The sequence below is a fragment of the Cygnus olor genome, chromosome 18 (assembly GCF_009769625.2).
Source record: "Cygnus olor isolate bCygOlo1 chromosome 18, bCygOlo1.pri.v2, whole genome shotgun sequence".
NCBI classification, from domain to species: Eukaryota; Metazoa; Chordata; class Aves; order Anseriformes; family Anatidae; genus Cygnus; species Cygnus olor.
The window spans coordinates 11,859,899-11,884,440 of NC_049186.1; the positions used below are offsets into that span (position 1 = coordinate 11,859,899).

The following is a 24,542-nucleotide window of genomic DNA, read 5'->3' on the forward strand; positions in this document are numbered from 1 at the left end:
CTTGAGTGTGTCGGCACTGGCAGCTGCCCTGGGAGGGCCGCGACGACGTGCGCAGGATCCGCGTTAGCCCCTTTCCCTGGTGGAGCTGTTGCCTCTCTCCGTGGGCTCCTTCCACTTTTTCCTTCATCCTTTTCTCTTGGCCTTTGCTGATGAAAAGTTGTCGTCGTGCAAATGCCTGAAGCGGGAGAAAGAGGTAGCTAATGGAAGGGCTTAGGAGAGCCACATTTGCTAGCCTGCAGCCCGCAATAAATCACGCGCTGCTCCATGGTTCGGGGGGTTTGCTGCCCAGAAGCAGGCGCTGAGGGCGCGCGTGGACACGGATGTGGTTTGTAACGTGCAGCAAGCCAAGCACACAGCGTTTCCTGCGCTGCGTAGCGCAAAGGAGCCGATTCCTTCAGGTGGTCAGGGTGAAGATCTGGCGTAGCTCAGTCCCTGGTGAAAGGGGATGGTGGAGAGGGCGGAGCGTGAGCCTTTCCAGCTGCCAGAGCACAGCGCGTGGCTTCTCGCCTGGGTTCCCACCCCAGCCTGGCTGGGGGCAAGGCTTGTGCTCAACTGACGCCCGCGTGTTGTTCTTGCGCACCCACAGGCATGGCGATATGCTGTTTCTCTACCCCTCGAGCCCAGCGGGCTCTTCCTCAGAGACCATGGACACCTCTGTCTCGCAAAGCCTGCGGCCTGTGGGGGCCCCCCAGGTGGTGGAAGATGACATCGACCAGTATCTGATCAAACAGGACGGGAAGATTTACCGAAATCGAGACCAGCAGCTGTAAGTACTGCGGGCTGTTTTTCTGCCGGCGCATCTGCGCCTCCCCAGGCGGTGACATCTCACCAGGAAGCGCGCTCTGGGAACTGCCGCCCGAGCCATTGCTTTATCCCTCGCTGCCTTTGAAACGTTCACAAGGGAAAACAGCTCTCGCCATTGTCCTGCAAGGTTAAACTGAGGCTCTGGCGAGCTGAGGAAGGAAGCAGATACCGAAATTCCAGGGTCTTTGCCAGGAAGGACTCATTCAGAGCATCTATTGTTTTGATCAAGGTGGCCCCTGTTAGGGGACTTGCGATCGTGCATTTTGTGCTCTTGAAACATTTGGAGCTCCAGATTAAAAGGAATACTTTGAATTCTTCCCCGGGATGTCCTGGCAGCTGGTGCCGTGGGGAAGTGCTGGCTCGTGCTGTGTGTGTGGCACGCTGCTTCGCAAGGCCCTGGTAGCTTCTGTCCCATCTGGTCCCAACATGCGGCTCCCCGCTAGCTGGTCCCGAGGTGGCAGGCGTGTGGAGCAGCAGGGCCAGGTCCCCGCCTCGCATGAGAGGTGATAAAGCATCGAGGCTGGGTTTGGTTTGTGAATCGCCGGCAGCTCCTCTGCCAGAGCAGGGCTCGGAGCTCTCGTGCCTTCCCCGGCTGCCCTGCACCTCTCCCTGCTGGGGCAGCCGACGCGGCCCCGCGCAGCGCTGAGCTGTGCGTGAGGCACGTCGCCGAGGGTGTCCGGAGCGGGGGCCCTTCTGTGTCTTCAGACCCAGCCACTCCCTATAAAGGAAAAACTAAAGAAGTGAGGGGAATGAGTGGAAGCCTCATCCAGTGTCAGAGATGTGGAATTTGGACTCGGGTCCCTGCCTCCGCTTGGTTTTTGGCTTCCTCTCCGTCACGTGCCTTTCTTAACCTTTCCGTGAAACCGGGGAGTCCATTTTGCTCGCAGAAACGCAGCAAAGTTTAACTTTGCCAAAACTTCGCTGCGAGAGGCTTAGATAAACAAAGCAGCTTGTATTTTTGTGCAAGCAATAATACAATGGTGACTTAATACCCCCATAAATCTGCACCGATGCTGCTAAAATGTCCTCTGTCTGGATGGTTGCTTTTTGTGGCTCATTGTTAACAACGTCCCAGTTGGCTCCTGGCCTGACGGCTGTGCTGGTTGTTGGCTTGGGGCTAGGCCCCTCTGCAAAGTAGCTCCTGAAAGGGCTTGCGTAAAAATTTTAAAGGCAACCAGGAATTCTTTCTAAGACAGAAGAGCTCACCCTTCCCCATTGTGTCGTCTTCCATATGGTTTATCTTTGGTGCTGCAGCAGCAAGGAAGTTTGGAGGGACGTAGCCTTTACGGGGAAAATCCTATCTAACCTTTTCAGGCTGATGATAAATGAGGGAAACGTCACGTTATTGAAACAATAAAGGCGAAACCCACCACTCCGTGGCAAAAACATCGTCTTTAACTTGACCACATTTTTCAAAAGAATAAGTGAAGGTATTGTTCTTAGCAGGGAGCCAAAGCCCAGTGGCGGATATTTATGATAAAAAGTGTGTGTCTGGGCTTGTTCCTGTATTTGTGAGTGCATATCAATCTAAACGTGAAGGGATGCTGGCGTTCGGCGCAGTGCATTAGCAGCCTTTAGTGGTCCTTTATGTACATTATCTGCCACAGTACTTTGTTAAAAGCAACGCTGCAACTGGATCCCATCCATTTCGTCTTCAGAAGAGCCAACATCCATACTGCTCTCTAGAGGCCTTCTTTGGAAAACTAGCACTGACCTGTTCCTAGCGCTGGGGCAGAGGTGCACGGTTTCATGGTGGCTGTTTGGTTTGTTTTTTTTTTGGTTTTAAATTGATTGCCTCAGGAGGAGATGTTTTCCCCGCTGTTTTGTAACTTCACCCAGCAGGTCTTTATCTGTCTGATAAGCACATGCTCCCCTGTTTGTTCCAGACCATCCTCAGTGACTGATAAAGGATGAATGTTTTGGTTGCCTTTTTGTTGAATTTACACAGGCCGGCCCTGTGACACGCCTTTAAAATGCTTTGAATTGAAATACAACCTCAACGTGGGGTTGTAAAACTTGAGAAGCTGTGATCTGCCCCTGGTTCACGTGGCTGTTCAGAGCAGAGTTGTTTGCCAGTGGCACAGACCTCGGGAGGGTTTGATCTTGACCTGGGACTCTCACATTTAAACTCAAGCCATTGCTGTCTCCTTGCACGAAATTATTTTGTGATGACCGCTCGGTGATGTCCCCTAATAGGTGGGGGGGTTGTTCAGGGTAATGTGATTTTACAGAGCTTCTACGCCAAAACTGTTAAACTGTAGAGGTCACGCAGACTAACTTTTCCATTCTCAGATGAGACTTGTGCTAATTCTGTTTCTCTTTGCGTAGGTGTCGCCACGGCCCCCTGGGTAAATGCGTGCATTGTGTACCGCTAGAGGTAAGAGCCCCGAGAAGGTCCCCCAGAAAGGCGTGCGGGAGCGTGTCACCCGAAGCTCTCACTCTGAACGCTTTTCCTCATGGCGCTGCCCACACGGAGGTGGCAGCTCTGAGTCAGAGTCCTGCCGTGTGCAGGCAAAGGTGCCGGCTCACGTCCAGGACAGCTGAAGCTCCAGGCCTTCGTGACCCTGGGTCTGTCCTGGCTAACGCTCTGTTTTTCTGCGGTAATGGTTTTAACAGAAGGTGCTTTCGCAGAGCTCCAATTTTCCTCCCTCTTCGCTCTTGCCTGGGTCTTCTTGTTTCAGCCCCTCTCTTCACGCAGCCCAGCACTTCCCAGTTTAACCACACATTATTCAGGCTGAAGGCAGCTTCAGCGACGCCTACAAACGTGCTAAGCTGTGTAATTTATGGCATGAAGCAGTGATCCCTGAAAAGCCTCTGCGAGTCAGGATGGCTGTTCCCCTGCTTCCCTGCCGTGTGCTCTGGAAGTTCTTTGGCCTTATTTGAGCAGCTGGGCTTTTTGTTTGTTGTTACATATTGAAAGGAAAAAACGTTTTGCCTTTGAGGCTCACTCTGATTTGTGGAGCCAATCTGTTACAGAAGTAGGAGGCGATAATAAAACTCGCTGTTGTAAAGTCCCACTGTTCCTGTCACAGTAGTAGCTGCCTTGAAAAAGAGCCTAAATTTTCTTGATTGTTTCCACATTGAGAGCCGGTGGGGTTGAATCTAGAACATCCATTTGTTTAGCGATCAATGTATTATCAGACAGGTGTCTGACCTGGCTTTTCTTTGTGTGGTGTTTTTGGCAGCCTTTTGATGAGGATTATTTAAACCATCTGGAACCTCCTGTGAAGCATATGTCGTTCCATGCCTACATCAGGAAGCTGACCGGAGGGGCAGACAAGTAAGAAAATCTCAGTGTTTAAGGGAATCTAGTTGTAGGGTTTTTTTGTTTGTTTGCTAAAAAAATAAATCCCACACAGTTCTCACTGGAGTAATGTTGGACACAGCTTATGAATGTCAAACTGAAGAGAAAACACTTTTTTTTTCTTTTTTTAAATAAGTTTTTTGGTTGTGGATATTGTTTGTGTGTGTGGCAAACTAATTGTTTCCAGGAACACTACAGATGGGGAGGGAAGGCCAGATGGAAGGTAAGAGGTTCCCTAATTACACCAAGCTCCAAGCCTGGGTCTCAACCTTGTGGAGAGGCATTGAGACTGCTGGAGCTGGGCAGCTTTTATTCACCAACCACTTTTCATATCTTCAAATACGAGTAGGGCAGCAGGACGAGCCTAACGTTCCTCAGGGCCTGATTCTGTTCTGTACCATGCTCCACGTGCTCTCAGAAACCCTTTCTTGTGGTGCCATGGATCACCACCTCCTAATGGGAAAAGAAGGCATCCCTGCCTCTTAATGGGGTTGAGGATGCTGTGGTGAAGCACTGAACAAAGAGGAGGCACAGAAACAAGTATTTGTTTCAGCCTCTGACGCCTCAATGTGGCACACGTGTTCTGTGAAGGATCTGAAGTCTCCTTTGGTGATATTGGTGAACCCACCCTTTTCTGAAATGCAGCTCCTTTAAATAAATTATGTGGGGATGTAACCTTCTCCCTCCCATTCCTAAATGCTGTTGGGAATTTTTTAATGTTTTCATGAGATGTAGCTCAAGCCCATAATACTTTGATTTGAAAGGAACTTCCCTTTACAGGAAGCTTTGTGCACATGAAAGGAGCTTTAATTTGCCCTAGCGATATAATCTATTACTTGCCATGCGCTGCATCAATTATTTAAGCTGGATCCCATGAGTTTTCTTTGTCTTCTCTTGCTTGAGTACCTGATTAGGAGGTGGGCTGGGGAGCACGTGTCGGCCTCTTGACCTGCCTCACTAAGTGGGCAGCAGAGGTTACCTGGGGACTTGCAGAATTCCTGCATCCCCAAGGAGTTTGCAGGGGCACTCTGAGATCCTCTAAAGACGCAAAGCATCGGTGTCACTGTGTCTCCTCTGCCCGGCTTCCTCAATGATTTTTCTGGCCACTAGCCTCTTTATTTTCTTTTTTTGAGACCCAGAAGCATTTACCATAGTAACAGCAGCCTTCTCTTTTCCTTCTTGCAGGGGGAAATTTGTTGCCCTGGAAAACATCAGCTGCAAGATCAAATCGGGCTGTGAAGGGCACCCTCCTTGGCCAGAAGGCATTTGTACGAAGTGTCAGCCAAGTGCCATCACTCTCAATAGACAGGTGAGACAGTGCTCGCAGGGGCCCTTGAGCTTAAAGCTGGGAAGAGTCTTGACTTTAATTTTTGGAGAGATGACTTCAAGAACAGCCAACTTGGAGCGGGAAGCCTTTGCGTATTGGCAGTTGTTGGGGAAATGGCTGTTAAGGTCTTCAGTCCTTGCAGAAAAGGACTCCAGAATCTATCTGGTTCAGCAGTTTCCTCTTAATGGGGAGGACATCTGAGCTGGCACCACTAGCAAAGAACCTCCACTCTCGTTCCTCATGGGATCCAAAGGCCCACCCGCTGTTTCTTCTTGTTTCCTCTCAAATTTCCCTGTCCCTTCTAGCTGCAAAAGCTCGTGGGATAAGGGCCCTAGTAAGGACGCCAAGCTCAGGGGGTTCTGGGGATGCGCAGCGCTTCCCCACAGCCCAGCCTGCGCTGAGTTCTGCCTGTTGGGCAGGGGCTGGTGCTGGACGGGGAAGCTGAAGCAGAGTGGTGCGGGACAGGGAGGGAGCCAGCGTTCCCTGTTCCTGCGGTGGCAGGGTTCAGCTGTGAGGGGTGGCGAGCATCCTATGCTGCTGGGGGCCTTGGGGGAAGGGTTTGCTGGTAGGCAAAGGAACCCGACCTAGTTGAGGATGGCCTGACGCTTGAACTTTGTCAAACAGAAATACAGGCATGTTGACAACATCATGTTTGAGAACCACACAATTGCAGATCGCTTCCTAGACTTCTGGAGGAAGACAGGAAACCAACATCTTGGGTATTTGTATGGCCGGTACACAGAGCACAAAGACATCCCTCTGGGGATCCGGGCGGAGGTTGCTGCCATCTACGAACCCCCGCAGGTAATACAAGCCGTGTGCCCTGGCCTCACTGTCGACTCATAATCAGGGAACACAGAAACACTTTTCTGTTTGGGAAACCTCTTGAGTTATTTCCAACTGCAGCTCCGTAAGGAAAACAGTCCCATGAAAAAGACGTTGTGATTTACGTCTTGCTGTGCGCTGTCGTCACTGTTGGTTATTGCCTCTGAAAGAGTTTTAAAACCCAGATTAGCTTTTTATTACTCTTATATTTTCTTTTACGTTACTCTGTGGTCAGATGATTTAAAGCTCGGGAGACTTGAAAACAGTGGGTTTCACTTGTTATGTTTTCCTTGATTACTGGGTTTCCAAGGTTATGGTACAGAACAGTCCTTAAAACAAATTCTACAATAGGAAAAAAAAAATTGTTGGCCCTTGCTTTGATTTCTTATCAGCTGTCCGGGAATACTTAAAGCGGCTTAATTAGACAAATAAAGTCTGCCACCTTGATTGAGGGGTGGAGGATAGGATCGGAGACCTCAGAGCTGTCTGCTCCTGGCTCCAGGGCGGGCAGGAGCGGCCTCGAGTCCCCGCTAGATGGTGCAAGGCACCGCTCGGCGCCGCGCTCAGGCTCTGCCAAGCCCGTCCCGTGGGCTCCAGCGAGAGCTGGTCCCCTGGTGCCTGGCCTCGCAGCAAGCCCAAAAGCTGAACTCAGAGTTACGGAGCTGAAAATGGAGCTGGGAAACGTGAAAAGCTGCTCTGCCCATAACTCAGGGCTTGGTTTGAGTCTGAGTTTGCCTATTGGCTTCTCTGCTGAGCAGAGTCACTTTAGGAAGTGCAGACCCTCGGTATGTGAATGTATTGTGGTGGGGGGGATTCTGTGGATTATGTGTTTCCTTCCTCTTGGTTTCTGCAAGGTTGCTAGAGTAAATCGCAAAAATTTGTCCATAGAAACAATACGTGGATCCACAGGGCTGTGTCTTTGAGAGCAGAACTGCAAACCTTTTATAGACTCTTCCATTTATTTCAAATATCAGCACAGCCATGCCCTCTGTGTTTCAGTATCTCTGTTAAGCCCGTGCTTTGGAAGTTTGTATGTTTTCGTTGCGCACAGTAAAAGCAAGGAAGCTTTTGCTCTCCTGGCAAGCAGTCTCTGCTGTGCTTCTTGGCAGAGCATCTCCCCACACAAGAAAGCTTGCCTCTGAAACGCACCCAGATGGAGTCGTGTTTTCCAGAACGTGGGGGGAAGGCCTGGGTGTGGGCTCTCGGATTCACTGGACTTCTGCCTCGGTGCGGCTCAAAGACTCAAACAAACGAAGCAGGAGTACAGAGCTGGCAGGTTGAACAGAGCTTTGGAACATTATATAATCTCTCGCCTTTTCCAAAGTGCTCAGAAACAGCGCTAGCCTGTTTGTAAGTGCTGAGCAAGGGTCTTTCATTCATAAACCCCAGCACCGTTTGCAGACTTATCTGAAGAGCTCCTGCAGGATGGGTCTGTGAATAAAGGAGGTCTCTGGGGTGAAAGTCAGTGCTAGTGCTGAAGGGAAAACCCGTAACCCTGCTTCCATCCTCTGCCTCACTCCTGATGATGGCTAAGGGTGCTGTGGCTTTTCCTGTTCTGTTTTACTAGCAAGATTTTATTTTTTTTTCTGCAGATTGGTACACAGAACAGCCTGGAGATCCTGGAAGATCCAAAAGCAGAGGTTGTGGATGAGATTGCTGCCAAGCTTGGACTGAGAAAGGTTAGGATGCTGTTGGGTGTCACACGTTTTTGCATATGAAGAAAGTCACTGGCAGTTCTCTTCAGCTCCACAGGGTTATTCGAGATCGTTTGGGCACATTTGAAATCTAGCATAAGTGTCAGTAGCTCGTATGCTTTCGGGTATTAAAAAAAATAAAAGAGCATTTTACTGAGCATGAGCATACAGCAGAGCTGTTCAGCTGCAGTCAGCAGTCCTCTGTCATGAATGACATCAAAGGGAATAGCAAAGAAATAGAAACACAATTTTCCCTTTATTTCTCCTCTGATAGGAGCCATTCCTGGTAGCATCTTCCCAGGGAGTGCTAATTGGGCACAGATGTAGCTGAAGTTGCCTTCTGAGTTTGTTCTTCCTTTTGACAGAATCTGTGCTCCACTTCCAGGAGCAGAGGCTCCTGCTTGATTTTTATTCCCGTCTGTGGGTCCCGCCTCGTGTTGCTGCTCAGGCAGGCGGTGGGGAGTGATTTGTACCTCGATTAGAGGTGCAGGTCCCCCAGCAGCTGAGCTTCATTCCTCCGTTCTCCTTGTGCCCGCAGCCTGTCAGTAGCCCAATCAGGATGTATGGGCACTGGGATCTCGGTTTGCTGACGTCTCTCAAACCTGTACTGATGTTTTCTGGTTTGGGAAATCTTCTGGTATCATGTGAATGCCAGGAATGAGACGTACACAAACAAGAATTGACTTGCTAGAGAAAACACAAATCAGAAAAGACTTGGTACAGTAGACTATAAACATCTGTGGTGAGATCTTTTGTTCTCTGAAGATAAGATCTTCAGCCTTTTGCCAGTGTCTGGAGCAAAGCTTCTGTGTGTGTTATTTATTTCCACGCTTTCCCTTTGCTTCTCACATCAGACATTTTTCATCAGAGTGATTTAACGTGCAGCTGACTGCTGGTTGCAGATTTTTGTCTTTCTGGGCTCCACTAGGAACCTGAATCAGCAGTTCTCCCTCTGAAGGGTTAATGCTCCGGGAGCTGGTCACGAGGAGGCTGATGAGAGCTGTTTTTAGCACGTGTGTGGAGAAGGGTTCATGCAGCGGTGTGTGTGTATGTGTGAGTACACATCTCTGCTCATATGTGCAAACAATGCAAAAAGCAGGAATGTGTTTTTTGGAACGGAGCAGACTGATTTGGAATGAATCATACTCCAGTGGGAGCACACGAGCTTTATCTTAGCTAGTGACTGCGAGCTTCAAAATGAGATCATGTGAGGTGCTTTGTCATCTGCTGGCGCTTCGGATGCCGCTTTGCTCTGAATGCTCAATAGGAAATGCTTTTTGCTGTGGGTGGGAGGAGTAGCGGCTGAGAGGCCTCTTGCAGCCTCCAGATCTTTCCATGAAAAAATATTCCATAGTGAAACATAAAGCTGCAGGTGCCCCCGGCCGGCCAGCTGGCATGCTGCTCCTGGAAATCGTATTCAAATGAGCCCGGCACAGCTGGGAGAGCCATTTCCTTCAGGCAGCATGCAGCAGGCCCTCGCAGGGCTGTGCGAGGAGCCAAGAACATCTTGTCCTGCTAGGAGAAAATGTATAAGCTCTCTTCTGTGGGTTTGGGGTTTTTCTTTTTTTTTTTCTTTTTTTTTTTTTTTTTTTCTTAAAGCAACTTTCTCCATAACACTGCTTTATAGGTTGGCTGGATATTTACTGATCTGGTCTCTGAAGACACACGGAAAGGGACTGTTCGATACAGCAGGAACAAGGTGAGACTCAAGTGTGTCCCCAGTTGCTGCTGCTGATACTGAGGGTTTGTGTAATCACCTAAATGCTGATTCTACCAAACGGGGCACTGAGCGAGCCAGGGCAGCACAGGGCTGGAGGTGACACTGGGACCGGAATTTTTGTGAAATGTGAATTTTAGAAGCTGTCGAAGGAAAAGGAGCTGGAGCTCCAAGAGCACTGTTAGGGGGCTTGAAGCTGTTTGGATAGCAGGCAAAGCTGCCTGCAGCCCTTCACCCACTCTGCTTTTAAGAAAATTGTGCTCAAGGTTTAAGAAAAGTTAGTAGAGTGGTGAGAATGGGTTTGTGTGAGATGCAAATTCAGCGAGCAAAAGTGATTCAGTAAGAGGATGTTCCTGTGGGCTGGGTTTTGCGAGGTGCGTGGTTTGGGTGCTCAGGCTTTGACCTCCTCGCAGTTTCCTGTAATTCTAAAATTGGTGGCGTCCCTTTAGAAGACGAAACCCTGTAACAAAGCGAGTGTGTGAAGGTGGGTGGAACTGAAAGCGGGACAGTCCTTCTGGCGAAAGCCACGCTCGGGGCTGGAGGACTGATAAGTCACATTCTTTTCCCGGTCTCTGCAGCAGCTTTCTACGAAAGCATGTTTTACTGGGGTGTTGGTAGTTTTCTTTGGCCGCAGACCAGGGAAATAGGTCTCGGCTACATCGTGTTGTCCTTTCTATTGACATTTCTGCTCTTCCCTCAGGACACGTATTATCTGAGTGCAGAAGAGTGCATCACAGCTGGAAACTTTCAGAACCAGCAGCCCAACATCTGTCGCCTTTCTCCAGATGGTCATTTTGGATCCAAGTTTGTCACAGTTGTGGCTACAGGTATAAACTGGCCTCAGCTCGCCCGGGTCTCTTGATTACACTCGAATTATCTTTTGTTAATAGAAGGAGAATACGCAGCTCTGCTAGAGGAAGTTGAACGTCCTGGTCCCCATCTGTCCTATTTAATGAGGGTTTTGCCTTGTTCCATCAAGTAAAATACTTTTTTTTTGTTCCGTTCCTTGTGAAGTCTCCTCTTCAACTATTTACCCTGTCCCCTGCAGGAAATTTAGTTGACGTTCATACCTGGAGCACCCACCTCTCTGATACAGAAAGTATTTTTTGCCTGCAGCCAGGGGAATAGCTGTAGATTGCTTTTCTGTTTCAAATCTTTAAGTTCCAAATTCTGTTTCCTGAAAGTGGCAGCGCAGAACCACGGCGATCCAGATCCTGAAAGTTACTCTGGCTGGTTCAGCATAAAGGAGGGTCCTTTATCTGCCTTGTGCTGCTGTCAGGGAAACCCTCACGGAGGATCCTCTGCTCTGCCGTGCATGGAAGCCTTTTTTGTTTGCCTGAATAAAACAGAGAAGCCTGCACAATGCTTTGCTTTGTCACCTCTGATTTTAGCCATTTTCACAGCAAGTCTCCAGAGGCACTGTGGAATAGTTTGTGCTGCCTGGGCCGCGAGGGGCGATGCTGGCACATGCTGGGAGAGTTGTAGCATTAGGAGTTCAATCTGCTGTTCTTCATGGGATGACACGTGTATTCATTTAAAATTTCCCTGGAGCAGATACGCTGGGTTCTGGGTCTATTTAGCACAATAAAAAAAAAACAACCATGACTTCCAAATAGCATCCAATATAAAAACTGAAAGTGTGATATTGTGTTGCCTTTCTGAGCCCAGGTTTTGTAAGTGTTCTTGGAGCGTTTTTCAGCGAAAACGCTCTCTTTCAGTTAACAAGCTCGTGCAATCAGACAGCTGCCCCTGCATTCCAGAGTGCTAAACACATCAATCTTTCATTATAAATAAATGTGCGTCTCGCTCACTCTTTTTAATTTAATTTTATTTTTTTAAATTTTAAACAAGGGTGTTTTACTGAGAAAATGATGGCTAGCTTTGTTTAGGCCTTCCCCCATGTCTTGGTCTATGTTTAATTTCTAGGAGTGTTTGTTCTGGAGCAGTGAGTGATTGAGGTTAGAGATCAAAGGGAAGAAAACGAATATTTCCTCTTTTCTGTTCCAGATAATTTCATTCTCTTCTGTTATATCAGCCCATCAGGTTTCTATTTAAACACTTGATTCCTTCCTTTTGTGCAGTATAAATATAATTGGATAGTTTGCATCAACTTTGCCTTTAAATCCTCTACATGGATTAATTCCTCTCCCCTCCTGAATTCCTAGGTTTGGAAATAGTAATGTTTTCCTACCATCTGTCTGTATCTTCTCTTTCCAGTTGTATTCTAATGACATACGACCCGATGTTGCTTACATTATCCAAATTAAAGCGCCAAACATGTGATCTATCAGTGAGCCAGGGTCTTAATTTCCACTTTCCATGTCAGATTTCCACCGAGCCATCCATTATGGGCTGAGAAAACACTTTTTCTTCTTATGCCTGACATTACTAGGTGACAAACCCCGAATCCGCAGCTCGCGGTACACTGGAAATAAAACAGACTTGCAGGAGATTTGTGCCTGGTTTATGTTTTGGAAGAGAGAGGATACCTGCGGGGTGCTGGGGTGGACGCTGTCGGGAGCCTTCCAAAAGGGCAGCTTGGCTTCGTTTAAGCTCCTGGCAAAGTGCTCTCGCTGTCACTCCAGGACTCTGTCCCGTTAGGCTAGGTGTGAAAATAGTGCTGAGAAGTGCACGTTGCTAACTAAATGGAGACCTTGGAGGGGGACTCTTGACTAGAAATGCTCCCTGTGCTGCGGCACAGGCACTGTCTTCTCACCATTCTTCACTGCTGGAAGGACCTCTGTGTCTTACAGTGCCCTTTGAGCCGTGCCTCTCTGAGCTGCGGCAGGTGAATCTCTCTCCTGTGTAGCTCTGACCCGGGCTCTTCTCTTGCAGGTGGTCCCGACAACCAGGTTCACTTCGAGGGGTACCAGGTCTCCAACCAGTGCATGGCGCTGGTTCGGGATGAGTGTCTGCTGCCCTGCCGAGATGCACCGGAGCTGGGCTACGCTAAGGAGTCCAGCAGCGAGCAGTATGTGCCTGATGTGTTCTATAAGGTAAGCACTGCGTGCTTGTGGGTGGGGGAGCTGCGAAAACAGCTCTGCTGCGTGCCTGGAAATCGGCGTGGCCAGCTCAGGAAAGGATGTCTTTGAGGTCTGAACTATTTTCAGTAGTAACCGTTCACCACATGTCTGCAAAGTAATTGCATAAGCTCCATTTCCCCCTCGTAAAAGTGCTGTTAGGGTTTCCAGTGCTGCAGTGGCCATTGGCTATCCAGCTTCTAAATAAGGTCTGCAGCGATCCGCTGAGAGCCCACAGCAAGTGCTCTGAATTCACCTCTTCTGTATTTGTTGGCTGAATCTGCCATGGCTCTCTGATTTTAATCCCCAGCTGAGTTCACCTTCCTCCACAGTTGTGTGATGTGCGCTAGCACAAACGGTGCAGTGAAAGCAGCGGGTTCCTTATGCAGTGCTGGGGATTTGCTCGTGTGTGACACGCTGACAGGCACCGACTGGGTAACAGATGCAACAAAAGTTAGTGTAGCTCATGCAGCAAGAGGAGAGAGAGCCTTGTGCGTGCTTCTCTGCAACAAAAGGAGGGTTCGAAGGCTTTCAGAGCAGTGGCAGGGCAGGAGGGCGTCCCTGGTATTCCTCCCTAGCACTGGGGCTCCTGCCTGCGCCCGGGTCTTGTGCTCGAGTCAGACCACAAACTCCAAGAAGTGGTCCCGAGGAGCAGGGAGGGATACCTGCATCCAGTGTGGATCCAGAACGCTCTTATTGAAGTGTCATGCTAGAGCCCTGCTGGTATCTGGCCTGCTGCAGTTCTCAGTACAGTTTTCGTGATGAATGGACTGTCATTATTCACTTGGCAGTTGCTTCTGCAGATCTTCAGACCTCCAGTATCTGCGGGGCTGAGTTAGAAACTTGGGGACAGGATCTCTGTGGAGGCTAATGGCACCGCTTCTCAAACTTGTGTATGTTGGTGCCCTGTGAGCAAGGACAGGGGAATTAATTAATGGCACTGCTTGCCAGCTAATTAGCCATCCATCACCCCAGTTAGTTATCTCATTCTTGTCTGTGTCTGATATTCAAAGCCTGCTCAGCCTGCAGCACTCCTGCCATCTGTATTAAAGCTGTCTGCTGAGGAGTACAGGATATGCAGAGCTACCATTGTTCGAGACAACTGAAACGAGCACGCTGTACGCCAGCAACAGAAAAGGAGCTTGTCAGGATGCTCTTGCACTGCCCGAACCCGAGACTGATAAATGCCAGCCTGGGTGAATTAGCCCATGAGACTCTACCCCCTCTACCCCTCGATGCTGTGCTGTTGGGTTGTTTTAACTCCGCCTGAAAACGAGGGAGACCTTTTGGCTAAATTCAGCGTTGGAGAGCAATCTGTACTCTGGGGAAAAGCAGCTAAAATCCTCACCTTTTCCCTTAGCACGCAGACAGCTTGCTATTAGGAGCTGATAAGCCAGGTCCGTTTGAGATACAGCGGAGCTCGGTTGTGCAATGGTTGGCCTCGAGCACGGAGATGACTTCACCTCCTGGCGTGCCGTGGTCCCGCTCTGCAGGAGCCCGCGCCGTGCCACATCGGGGTGCAGCCCCGCAGGAGGTCCCGTAGGTCTGGGTCCCACATGTGGGCCACCCCGGGTGTTGGGAGCAGCAGGAAGCCGGTGGGTGTTCCCGCAAGGTCTTCCCTCCGATTCGTAATCTGAAGCAGGGAGATAAACAAAACGCTAACTGATGGCTCCAGCCTTCTCTGGAAATTTCCATGAACCACTGATTCACTGGGTCGGGCTGCAGCTTATTTCATGTGTTTTATAACTTCTCTCCGTAATTGCCTCTTTCATGATGTGCTCGAGGAAGGCCTGAGGACTGCTCTGGCGGGTGGGATTGTCCTCCAGCCTTAAACGTGTTTGGCTGTAGGATCTCTTAATTTTTTTTTTTTTTTTTGGAATGTTCTTAAATCAATGGAAAGCTTAGTCACTCCTGGCTTTGAAAACCTTTGGGGTCTCATTAAATGTACAAGGCTTGAGGTCAGAGACACTACCTCATAGTTACTGGGTTGGTGACAGCGATGGTGTCAAAGCACTGGTTAAATACAGGACGAGGAGCCCGAGTCCAGTGCTTGGCCGCGAGGTTACGGAGATCTGGTTCGTGGTGCAGCACCTTTCTTCCCTTTTCTCTGTCAAAACTGCAGGAGCTGAGCAGCTTTCTCCCCAGTCCTTGATGTGGGGGTTCCCCCTTGTGCTGTCTCCCCACATCTGGCTTTGGGCAGAAAGCTGCGCTTTTGCTTAGTTGCTGCGTTTTGTCTCGGGCTGAGAAGCTACCGCTGGTAGAGAGAAAAATCCACAGATACATTTCTATGTAACGTGCAAGTATTCATTTGAAAAGCCTTTTAGGATGAAAGGGGCTGTACAAATTTATTATAATTGGATGCAAACCAGAAGGTCAGCGCTGGTCTAGCACGGGTGTATTTATAGAACAACTTTGCATCCAGATGCAAGAAGAAAAATCTATTGAACTCGTGTACAGCAGGGTAAGGGAGTAGATTCACCTCCACTCCTGCAGATAGCAGAGGTGCTGATGTCTGTACAGTGAAGTGCACGCTAACAACAGTGCCTCGGTCACGCTGCTCAGAGATGTCTCGTGCCTCCGCTTGCAGTAGGTGTTGTTACTCGAGCAATGAGTGCTAGGAAACGCACCCCGATGGGTAATGCTGCGGGCGCAGGAAGGGGGTGAGGACCCACTTCAGTGCACGCACACAGCTGCCTGGAAAGAGAAGGACATCGATCTTCAGGCAGAAAGCCATTCTTGCATGTTTTGCACCACTTTCTGTGGGTGGAGTGGAAGCGGGGGCTTCCACGACCCCGGGGCTGCAGCCGTTCCTGCTGAATGTGACTCGGCGGCCTGGTAGCAGAGGTGGGCTTTTCTCCCATGGAAACGGGAAAACTGATGGCACCAGCTTTGTCCTGCCAGGATGAGGCATTTTTCCTGAGCCTCTAGCCTTGTGATTTCTGTATGTCTTTACCATTCTCTTTACGTTGGCCACTAGCCCTGCTGCTCGGAGGAACCACCCCAGTGGAACTGGCAGCGTGTGCTTTCTGCACGCAGCCTTTGCTTTCCTGGCTTGTGAAGGCTGGAGCTCTGCTCTAGCGTGAAAGTCGAGGGCTTTGGGGGCCGCGAGTACAAGTTGCTTCCCTCTGAGATGCCTCTCCAGGTAAGATTAGCCAGAAGGAAGAAAACATCCCCCTCGCCTCCCAGGTTGTCTGCGAAGCGTCACGGTGCAGCGCTGTTCCCAGTCTGAACGTTGCACAAGCAGCACGTGCTGTCGGGCGAGCTCAGCGCGAGGAGACTCACGAAGGAGCCGCTGTTGTCAAGACACAGGCGCAGAAGCTGGGGCAGCCCTCTGCTTGCAGGCGAAGACGACGATGTTGCAGTGACCACTTCACCTTGTTCCCCAGCTGGGTGAGGGAGAGCCCAGCTGAATGTGACAGACGGATGTTTTCTGTGCCTTCTGCCCTTGAGCAGTTACCTCCTTCGTCTACCTGCTTCTAAAAAATAGCCATATTGATTTCGATTTTGCTAGGAATGTAACTTCCAAACTGAGGGATGATTATCCAGAGCTGAAATTGGTTGCTCAGTGCCTCAGTCGGGTCTGATCCTTCCCCTCAGGCAGCCTGCGCCCAGCAGCACGCTGCCCGCGTGCTCCCAGCTCCCACTCTGCCGGGTCCACAGCTGCAGCAGGGCCAAACTCTGCTCCCCACAGCCCAAGCAGCGCAGGGGGGAGGATTGCTGTGTTTTACAGACCCTTTGAAACGTCTCAACAATCGGATTTGGGGACTGGGTGGCTTTGGCTCTTCCCGCAGCTGTTTACCTCAGCTTAGTAGTGCAAACACGAAGATGACATCCATGCAGTGAGTTGCATTTTACAGCTGCCTCGCTATTCCCCAGCGTTTCTTCGGGATGGTGTAAGACAGGAACCCTTCACAATGGCACCAGTGTTGTGAAAGAGCCCTTTGCCCCCACAGGGTCCGGCAAGAGCATTTTGCTTTACAACAGTTGAGCCTGTGTCCGACGAGACATCTTCTTGAACAAATGTGCTCCCGTCTGGCCCGGGCAGAGACCGGCTGGGACACGGACGCCCAGCTGCTCTCAGCCACGCTGTTCCCCCCGTGGCACGCGTTGCTTCTGCCCCTGCACTTTGAAATCCTCTTCCCAGGCAGGACTCGATAGCCAGGCTGTGCGGAGACTTCTGCAGGGAGCTCTCACCAGCAGCAATGGACTTCCCCTGCCTGGCCTCGGCCCAGCGCTTGTGCTGGGCTGGAAAAACCTCCCTAGCCTTAAACGTCCCAGCTGCTCCGGGGAGGAGGATGCTCGATTAGCTCACGGGGAGTCTCCTGAGAAGGGCTTCAACTCTCCCTGACCTGTTGCTTACTCGTGGAAAAGTCGCTTTGTTTCTGTACGTCGGCTGCCTGTCTGGGTGAGGGTGAGCCCGGTGCAGCTCCCGGACAGCAGCAGAGGGAAAGGTGGCTCCGGGCTCCCTTAGCACCCAGAGCCAGGGCTGCTCGTCTCCGTGCCGGCTGCCATCGCCCTCCTCTTGGAGATGCAGAAGCCCCCCGGGACCACCTCCGCCCGATCCCGTCGTTTTCTCCTTGACCTCACGGCTTCGCAGCTTCTGCCTCCGAACAGTGGTTTCGAAGGCTCCCATCGCAGCGCCTGATGCAATCTGCAGTTTGCTCCTGTCTTCGGGATGATTCATTGTCCAGATCCTCCGGGGGCCGTGCTGCCTGATTTCTGTCCAGGTGCCAAATAGCTGTGCCTCCGTTAACCGCTTCCTGCCCTCCGCTCGGGGCTGCCGACGCCGCACGGAGCACGTTTGTGGCTGGGGGGGCCGGGGGCTGCGAGGCCTCGGCAGCACAGCACCTCGTGCTCCGCGGCCAAGTGCGGGATGAGGATGTCTTCCTCCGAGCGATTCTCCCAGCTTGACATTTGTTAGGGCTTCTAAAATGTAATTGCCTAATAAAACGGTGCATGGGGGCTGCAGGAGAGTGCCGGCGTGGGCAGGGGGGGCGGTTTGTGGCTGGGGAGCTGCAGGGTCTGGACACGTCCTCTGACCCGGGTGCAGCGAGGTTCCAGCGTGGTGCTGACTGTGCCATGCATGTCGTGAAGGCCTCGGCAGCGTGACATTAAAAAGGAGGCATTTAACATGGAAATCCCCAGAGGCGGAGATTAAAGAGAACAGGTGCTGGAAAAATGTTTCTGCATATTAGAACTTAATTAGATTTGAAAATGAATTCCAGATGGGCTAATTATGTGTGAGTTGTTGCAGGTTCTTTCTTGCAGGGGCAGGATTGTGTTGGGGAAGCTGATTTGGTTTGATTGGATTTGATTCCTGACTCTTGCGGTATCGCTGCGATCTAGAGGCAGGTTAGCTTTCAGGCCCTGTGATCTCTCTGAAAAGGCTCCACGTCTCCTGCTGCTCCTGTCAGAGCCAGAGAGATCTGAGGCCACAAGCCACCAGGCTTGTTGCTGAAATAACCACGGGGCCAACAACCTGTCATGTTCAAGGAGAAGAGATCCTTATCGGGATTGCTTTTAAAAGGAGCTTCAAAGACTGGAAGGTAGATTCTTACAAAGGGAGCCGTTCCTGGGGACAGGGGGTGCTCGGGGTGGAGGTGGGGAGGGGGCTCGCGGAAGGGGGGCTGTCGCCTGGGGCAGGGCAGCGAGCCGGAGCCTGCTCGGGCGATGTCTGTCCGGGTGCACCGGGAGAGCGGGGCGTGAGAGCGGGGCGCTGGCTGCTGCAGTGCACGCTTGAGCCGCGTAAATACCAGCGGAGCTGAGAGATGCTGGTAGCGGGGGAGTGGCGCGCTCACGGGGAAAAACACGGCTCGCGGGGGGGGGGGGGGCTGTCAGCCACGGGCAGCTCGTCCCAAAGCGCGCGGCTCCGTGGCTCGCCGGCTCAGCCCGAGGAGCACTGCCCGAAATCCGCAGCTCGCGGCCTCTCGCAGGGCTCCCCAAAAGCCCCCGAGGCGTCGGGGTGCCGGGGTGTCCGTGTGCAGCAGCCTCGGGTCTGCCTCCGGCCGCTGGGACTCCGCTCGCTCAACGCAAACTTTTATGTAGGGTCTCCGATTGGGAATTATGGGCGTGTAATTTACATGGGGCTCAATGAATGATTTATAACATGTTAAGTGATGATTTAGGGAGAAAATACAACCCCCTCTTACAGAATCTTTAATGAAAAGTGTCACTTCTTATGAATTTATTTCTGAAGCTGTGTTTGAACTCGGCATGTTTGACATAAATCACGTCTAATTGTCATTTTATGATTAATGAACATATGCTGGCCATTTTTCTCCATAATTAAACTTTATGTTCAGTTCGCCTGGCAAAGCAAAACAAGTTTACGCGCTGTGATATGCTGGCTCTTCAGGTCTGCGTATGAGGGAACGCCTGGGTTTCCAGTTCCTGAGCAGAAACGAGTGGTCAGAGCAGGGACTCGTGGCCAGACCTGCACAAAGTCGGGCTTGCCTTGGCTGAGAACGCAGATGTGGAGCTATCCCTCCCTTTTAAGACAACTCTGCGTCTTAAGCGGCCTTTACTCTGCTCAGATAATGCTGGCCATCTCTCTGGTGGTGATGACAGAGGCAAACAAGACCAAGGTGCTGTGATTGTCGCAAAACACTCCCTTGGCTCGCAAGGGAACGGGTGGGTGGCTTAGAGCTGCAGAGGGCTCGAACCTCGGGGAGCTGCGGGGATTTGGGCAGCTCTGCCCTGGCCCCAGCACCCGGTGTCGTGCCAGCGGGTTCTTCCCTGCACCCTGAGCAATCTGCCAGAGCGGAGAAATCCCCGAGCTCCAACACGAGTGTCCCAGGGCAGCGTCCTCCTGTTTCACACCGTTCTGCACCAGGGGTTAACGATCTTCTTCTCCTTCCAGGACATAGACAAGTTCGGCAACGAGATCACCCAGCTGGCTCGCCCGCTCCCAGTCGAGTACCTGATCATAGATGTAAGTGGTTGTTGCACTTCGATGGCAGCCAGCAGAGGTGGTCGGGGCAAAGTGAGGATCCTAACCCGCCTCTGGAATTCACACCGGAGCCGATTCGTGGGACGGGCTCTGTTCCTCTCCTCTTTCGCCTCTGCGCGCAGGCATTCCTAGCACAGAGGCGCAGGAGGCGGTGTGCCCCGGGGTGATTGCAGTGCTCCCGGTGGGGGGGGAGCAGCGTGCGGCGGTGCCAGGGCACACGTTTGCTTCCTGGGAAGGCCCTGCCTGGTGTCTTATCGCCGCGCGGAGGTGGCACGGAGCCATACGGCAGGGGAAGCAGCCAGCCCCACGGATACGTGTGCTGGGCACCACCTGACGGGGAGCTCATTAGAAAGCTCCCATTGTCTGTCTTAGCAGCAATTAAGAATCCAGCTCCTTGTAGTGACTCAGCAGACTGGGTTGGTGCTCCAAAAATGCCTTTTCCTGGGGGAGGGAGGACAAGACAGAGCACGGGGCTTGGCTGGAGCAGGGCCACCGCCTGCCCGCGGGCAAGCCCTGCCAGGCACTGCGGCACGGCTCTGCCCTTTGGCTTGAAAGGGAACTGTTACGGTGTGTGGAAGGCAGGAAAGCAAATAATTCAGATGACAGATGATACTGCCGGAGCTGGAGGCGGTGCCAATAACGATTAAATCCTCCCGAAGCAACTGGTCTGGTCCAGCTGCCCCGCGGCACGGGGAAGCTGGCAGCCCAGAGGCTTCCTCTTGCCCTTGCTTCGAGCACACAAAGTGCCCGGTGTGCGAGCCGCTTATCGGCCCTCGGGCTGGCACGGCGATGTGCCCCTCGCTTGGGGAAACGCCGTGTTCAGGACAAGGGGCCCGTTGTGCGGGGCCCCCCAGCGCCCCGTGCCAGTCGGCAGCGCTGGAACGTGTATATTGCTCAAGTAGTAAAGGCATCTGCTTCCGGGCTACCTGGGGTGTAATTAAGACGAAAACAGATTGACGGAACATGCAGTTAGGAGCAGTCTGGAAAGCTGCATTTCTGAAGCATCTTGTTTTGTCCTTTTTTAAAAAAAAAAAAAAAAAAAAAAAGGCATTATTCAAGGTAATACTGCACTGGCAGGTATTTCTGCCTACAGAGAGCCTCTGTCAGGGCAGAGTAACTGACAGCAGAGCTTTGAAGCCCCCAGAATGAGGACCGGTGTAAATGTCAGTCGCTGGCTGCTGCGCCCAGGCACCTCTGGAGGAAGGAGGGCGCGAGGTGGTGTAAGCGCTGGGCACAGGGTGCTGACAGGAGGCAGGATCGGTGCACCCTGAGCAGGGGCACAGCCTGTTAAATGAAGCACAGGGCTGCTCTCTGAGCACCCAGTCCAGCCCAGAGCAGAGCCCAGCCCTGGCTCCCCGTCCCGGTCAGGGCAGGGGCCACGCCGTGCCCGCCCCCAGGTGCTATGGAGACCCCCGGGGTGACCCCAAGCAGCGGCTCCCTGGCGCGGGGCAGAGCTGCGGTGGGAGCTGCTGCGTCCCCGGGACCTTCGCAAAGGGGACGCTCTCTGCAGCACCATTTCGTGCTGTTTGGAGCTCGGTGCATTTCCCTCAGCTCCATTAAAAGCGACTGCCAGGAGCCGGGGTTGTGCTGGTTGGAATACTGCTTTACATGTTAAAAGCCGTCAGAAGATCCGTGCTGTGATTGCCTTCCCGGCTGAGCCGTGGCTGCTCCCAGCTCTCAGCAGCCTTTCTTCCCGTGTCCCTTTTGCCTCTCCTGCTGTCAGTGCTCTGATCGTCCTTTCTTGGATTTTCAGATTACCACGACCTTCCCCAAGGATCCAGTCTACACTTTTTCTATTTCTCAAAACCCATTTCCCATCGAGAACCGCGATGTGCTGGGAGAAACTCAGGTAAGCGCTTGACGCCAAAGCCGTCTCACGCAGAGGCGTCATCTGTTCCCCTTTCCCTTCCTAACGGCTCCAAAAGGACAGCTGCAGTCGTGCCCTGAGATCACCCCTCGATGCCTCAGCCCGGCGCTTGCCAAACACCTTCCTGCGCTGCGCAGCGGCTGCGTGCAGATGAGGGGCTGGGCGCGCTGCTCCCCGCCTGCCCGGTGACGAGCTCCAGGCCTGCCTGTGCTCTGCCAGATAACCCGGGGAGGTGTAGGGGGCCATCCGGCTGGGCTCCAGCCCCACGGGCAGGATAGGACCCGCTGGTGACAGGAGCGGGACAAGGGGCTGCTGCTGCAGCTCCGACAGAGCTGTCTTCCCTTCCTGCACCGCTGCTGAAAACGCAGCGACCTTTTTCCGAAGGAGGCCCGTAGCGTTGAGCAGAGGCAGCTGCTGGACAGCCCGAGGCGTGCGCGAGGTTTTGCCAGCGCACAGAAGGCCTGAGTTGCTTTAAAGCAGCAACAGCTAGTTTCTCTTAAGAGCCCGTGCCAAAGATGTCAAAGACTTCCTCCGAAAGTAATCACAGAAGGAGGGCCACTGCCCGTCGCGGCGCTGACAGGCTGGGAGAGGTCGGCTGTTCATCGCCCTCGTTTGAGGGTGGCCCGTGTTCGACAGCAGAGAGGAGGAGGCTGGGGAAGAAGGGGCTGCTTTGCCCCCATCCGCCTCTTTTTTCCCTCGGGGACTGGGCTTTGCGTTGAGCTGAGAGCCTCTGCCCGGCGCTTCCTGGGGCTGGGGTCAGCCCTTCGTGTGCTGGGGTTGTTCGGTGCTTGGGTCGGAGAGGCAGCGCGGACCCAAAGGTCCTCTTCCTTGGAAGCTCTTAGCTGAAAGCCAGCCAGCCAGCCCGGGATGTGACTTGGGGATGGTCTGCACATTGCAGATGGTGCTCAGAAGAGGAATGCTGCAGTGTCTGTTGGTGGGTCTGAATCGGAAAACAGAGTTATGACGTGGGGGGAAAGTGACTTTTTTATTACTTTCCTGTCTCCGTAGGACTTCCACAGCTTGGCCACGTACCTGTCCCAGAACACTTCCTCCGTTTTCCTAGACATCATTTCTGATTTCCATCTGCTCCTCTTCCTGGTCACGAACGAGGTCATGCCTCTGCGGGTACGTAATGGGAGGAAACGGCCGTGTCAGCGCCGCCGTCCCTGCCCTCCGTGTCCCTCGGTGTCCCTCAGTGCTCTGAGGACACCGCTGCAGCCCCGGGCACAGCCCCAGGCCGGGTGCCTGCAGCCACGCAGGACGTGCAGCTGGCCCGATGCCTGTTCTTCCAGGCTGTGACCTTTCAGCGGAGTGTTTAAAAAGTGAAACCGAAGCCCCCGGCTGGCCCGAGAGCTCTCCGAGCACCGCTCAGAGCAGCGAGGGGGTGGTGGCTGTTCGCACGGTCACAGGCTGGACAGAGCCAACTTGGCCGCGGCTCAGAGAGCTGGAAACGTTTAAAAAATAATAATAATTTAAAAAAAAAAAATCTCAGAATCAGAAATCCCTGTTGTAACGGTAACGAGATCAGAGCCCCCACATCTCTGCGAGGCCCGCAGCTTCCTCTCCGTGCAGCTCTGCTCCCTCGGCCTGGCACCGGTGGCTGGGCGCCTGCCCAGGCCCCTGGTTCACATCTGCACCCTCCAAACCTTCCCGTTTGGAGCGGCGCGCCAGGGAAACGGGCCGCGTGTTTGCCAGAGGCCTCGTGGGCGCCGGGGACCGAGCATGTGCGGGGCAGCTGGGCTGACCCTGGGCGGCTGGAGATCAGGCTGGGGCTGCGAGCGGGGCTGGGGCCGGGCACGGAGCTCTCCGGGGCGGCTGGTTTGGAAAAGTTTTCACCCTGCTGGGGACTGGGCTCAGCCCGCAGCCTCCCAGCGGAGGGAAGTGAAGGATTCGGGTTGTAGGGGGATGTCTGCACGCTGTGGGGAGCAGAGAGGAAAATCTCCATCTTACTCCCTGCCAAGAAACATCACTCGTGCAACTCCAGAGACCTTTTAGGAAAGGGCGACGGCTCCCTCGCAGCTCTGGCTTGGTGTGAGTGGTGGAGGAGGGCAGGGAGGCTCTTGCCTGGCTCCAATCTGATCGCCGGAGGAGTGCCCGGTGCTGATTTTCCCCTTTTGTGGCTTCCAGGACAGCATCAGCTTGTTGCTGGAAGCCGTGAGAACCAAGAACGAGGAGCTCGCGCAGACCTGGAAGAAATCGGAGCAGTGGGCCACCATCGAGCAGCTCTGCAGTAAGAGGGGGGCTCGGGGCCGCGCTCCCTCGTCCGTCGGGCCAGGGGCTGGGCTCAGCAGGTCGGTGAGGGCTCAGTGCTGCTCTCCAGCTGCCTGCGGAGCCTCGGGCACGAGGAAAGCTGATCCTGTGCCGCCCGCGCTGCCTGGCCACACGGAGAGTGGTGGGAAGGGGCCGTGGGCCAGCATCTCTGCCAGGGCGCTGCTCCGAGTGGGGCTGAGGGCCTGGGCTGGGCTTAGCGTGGGGTCTTTGGTGCTCAGCGCGGGGTGGTGAGCCCTGTGCCCACCTGGGAGCAGCCCCCCGGTGCCAGCCTCGGGGGTGAAGGCAGCCCCCGAGCTGCTCCCAGCCCCTCTCCCCTGCTCTGACCGGGTTCTTTCTCCTGCAGGCACAGTCGGCGTCCAGCTCCCCGGACTGCACGAGTACGGTGCCATGGGCGGCTCGACGCACGCCGTCTCGGCGGCCATGTGGGCCTGCCAGCACTGCACCTTCATGAACCAGCCGGGCACGGACCACTGTGAGATGTGCAGCCTGCCCCGCACCTAGCCCCGGCGGCGCGGCGGCAGCCTCCAATACAGAGCCAACCCTCGAGCAGCAGCAGCAGCAGCAGCAGCAGCAGCAGCAGCAGCAGCAGCGGTGCTCGTCCCCTCCCCGGCCTCTCCCCCCCCCCTGCTTCCCGCACCCTGGGGCCGGGAGCTGGCCAGGGGAGGGGGTGGCTCTGGCCCTGCTCCCCCCTCGCTTTCTGGGGGCAGCCCCATCCCCGTGGCAGGAGCTGGGCGCCCCGGGGCCGCTGTAGGAGCCCTCGCCCC

At 53.3% G+C, this 24,542-nt stretch overlaps 1 protein-coding gene across 2 annotated transcripts in view; it reads left to right on the top strand.

Annotated features, from left to right (window-relative positions):
• The window catches only part of NPLOC4 (NPL4 homolog, ubiquitin recognition factor), a 28,432-nt gene extending 4,105 nt beyond the window's left edge, over positions 1 to 24,327 (top strand). Inside the window, exons 4-17 of one of the 2 annotated variants that reach the window (XM_040530475.1) lie at positions 587 to 766; positions 3,133 to 3,181; positions 3,990 to 4,084; positions 5,294 to 5,417; positions 6,060 to 6,239; positions 7,853 to 7,939; positions 9,582 to 9,653; positions 10,372 to 10,498; positions 12,507 to 12,667; positions 19,551 to 19,622; positions 21,394 to 21,489; positions 22,516 to 22,632; positions 23,635 to 23,737; positions 24,122 to 24,327. In XM_040530475.1, coding sequence (XP_040386409.1) covers positions 587 to 766; positions 3,133 to 3,181; positions 3,990 to 4,084; positions 5,294 to 5,417; positions 6,060 to 6,239; positions 7,853 to 7,939; positions 9,582 to 9,653; positions 10,372 to 10,498; positions 12,507 to 12,667; positions 19,551 to 19,622; positions 21,394 to 21,489; positions 22,516 to 22,632; positions 23,635 to 23,737; positions 24,122 to 24,279 — 1,621 coding nt within the window. In that variant the 3' untranslated portion in view covers positions 24,280 to 24,327. The remainder of the gene's footprint in view (positions 1 to 586; positions 767 to 3,132; positions 3,182 to 3,989; positions 4,085 to 5,293; positions 5,418 to 6,059; positions 6,240 to 7,852; positions 7,940 to 9,581; positions 9,654 to 10,371; positions 10,499 to 12,506; positions 12,668 to 19,550; positions 19,623 to 21,393; positions 21,490 to 22,515; positions 22,633 to 23,634; positions 23,738 to 24,121) is intronic. The other variant, XM_040530476.1, reaches the window with a different exon arrangement.
• The last annotated feature ends 215 nt before the right edge of the window (positions 24,328 to 24,542 follow it).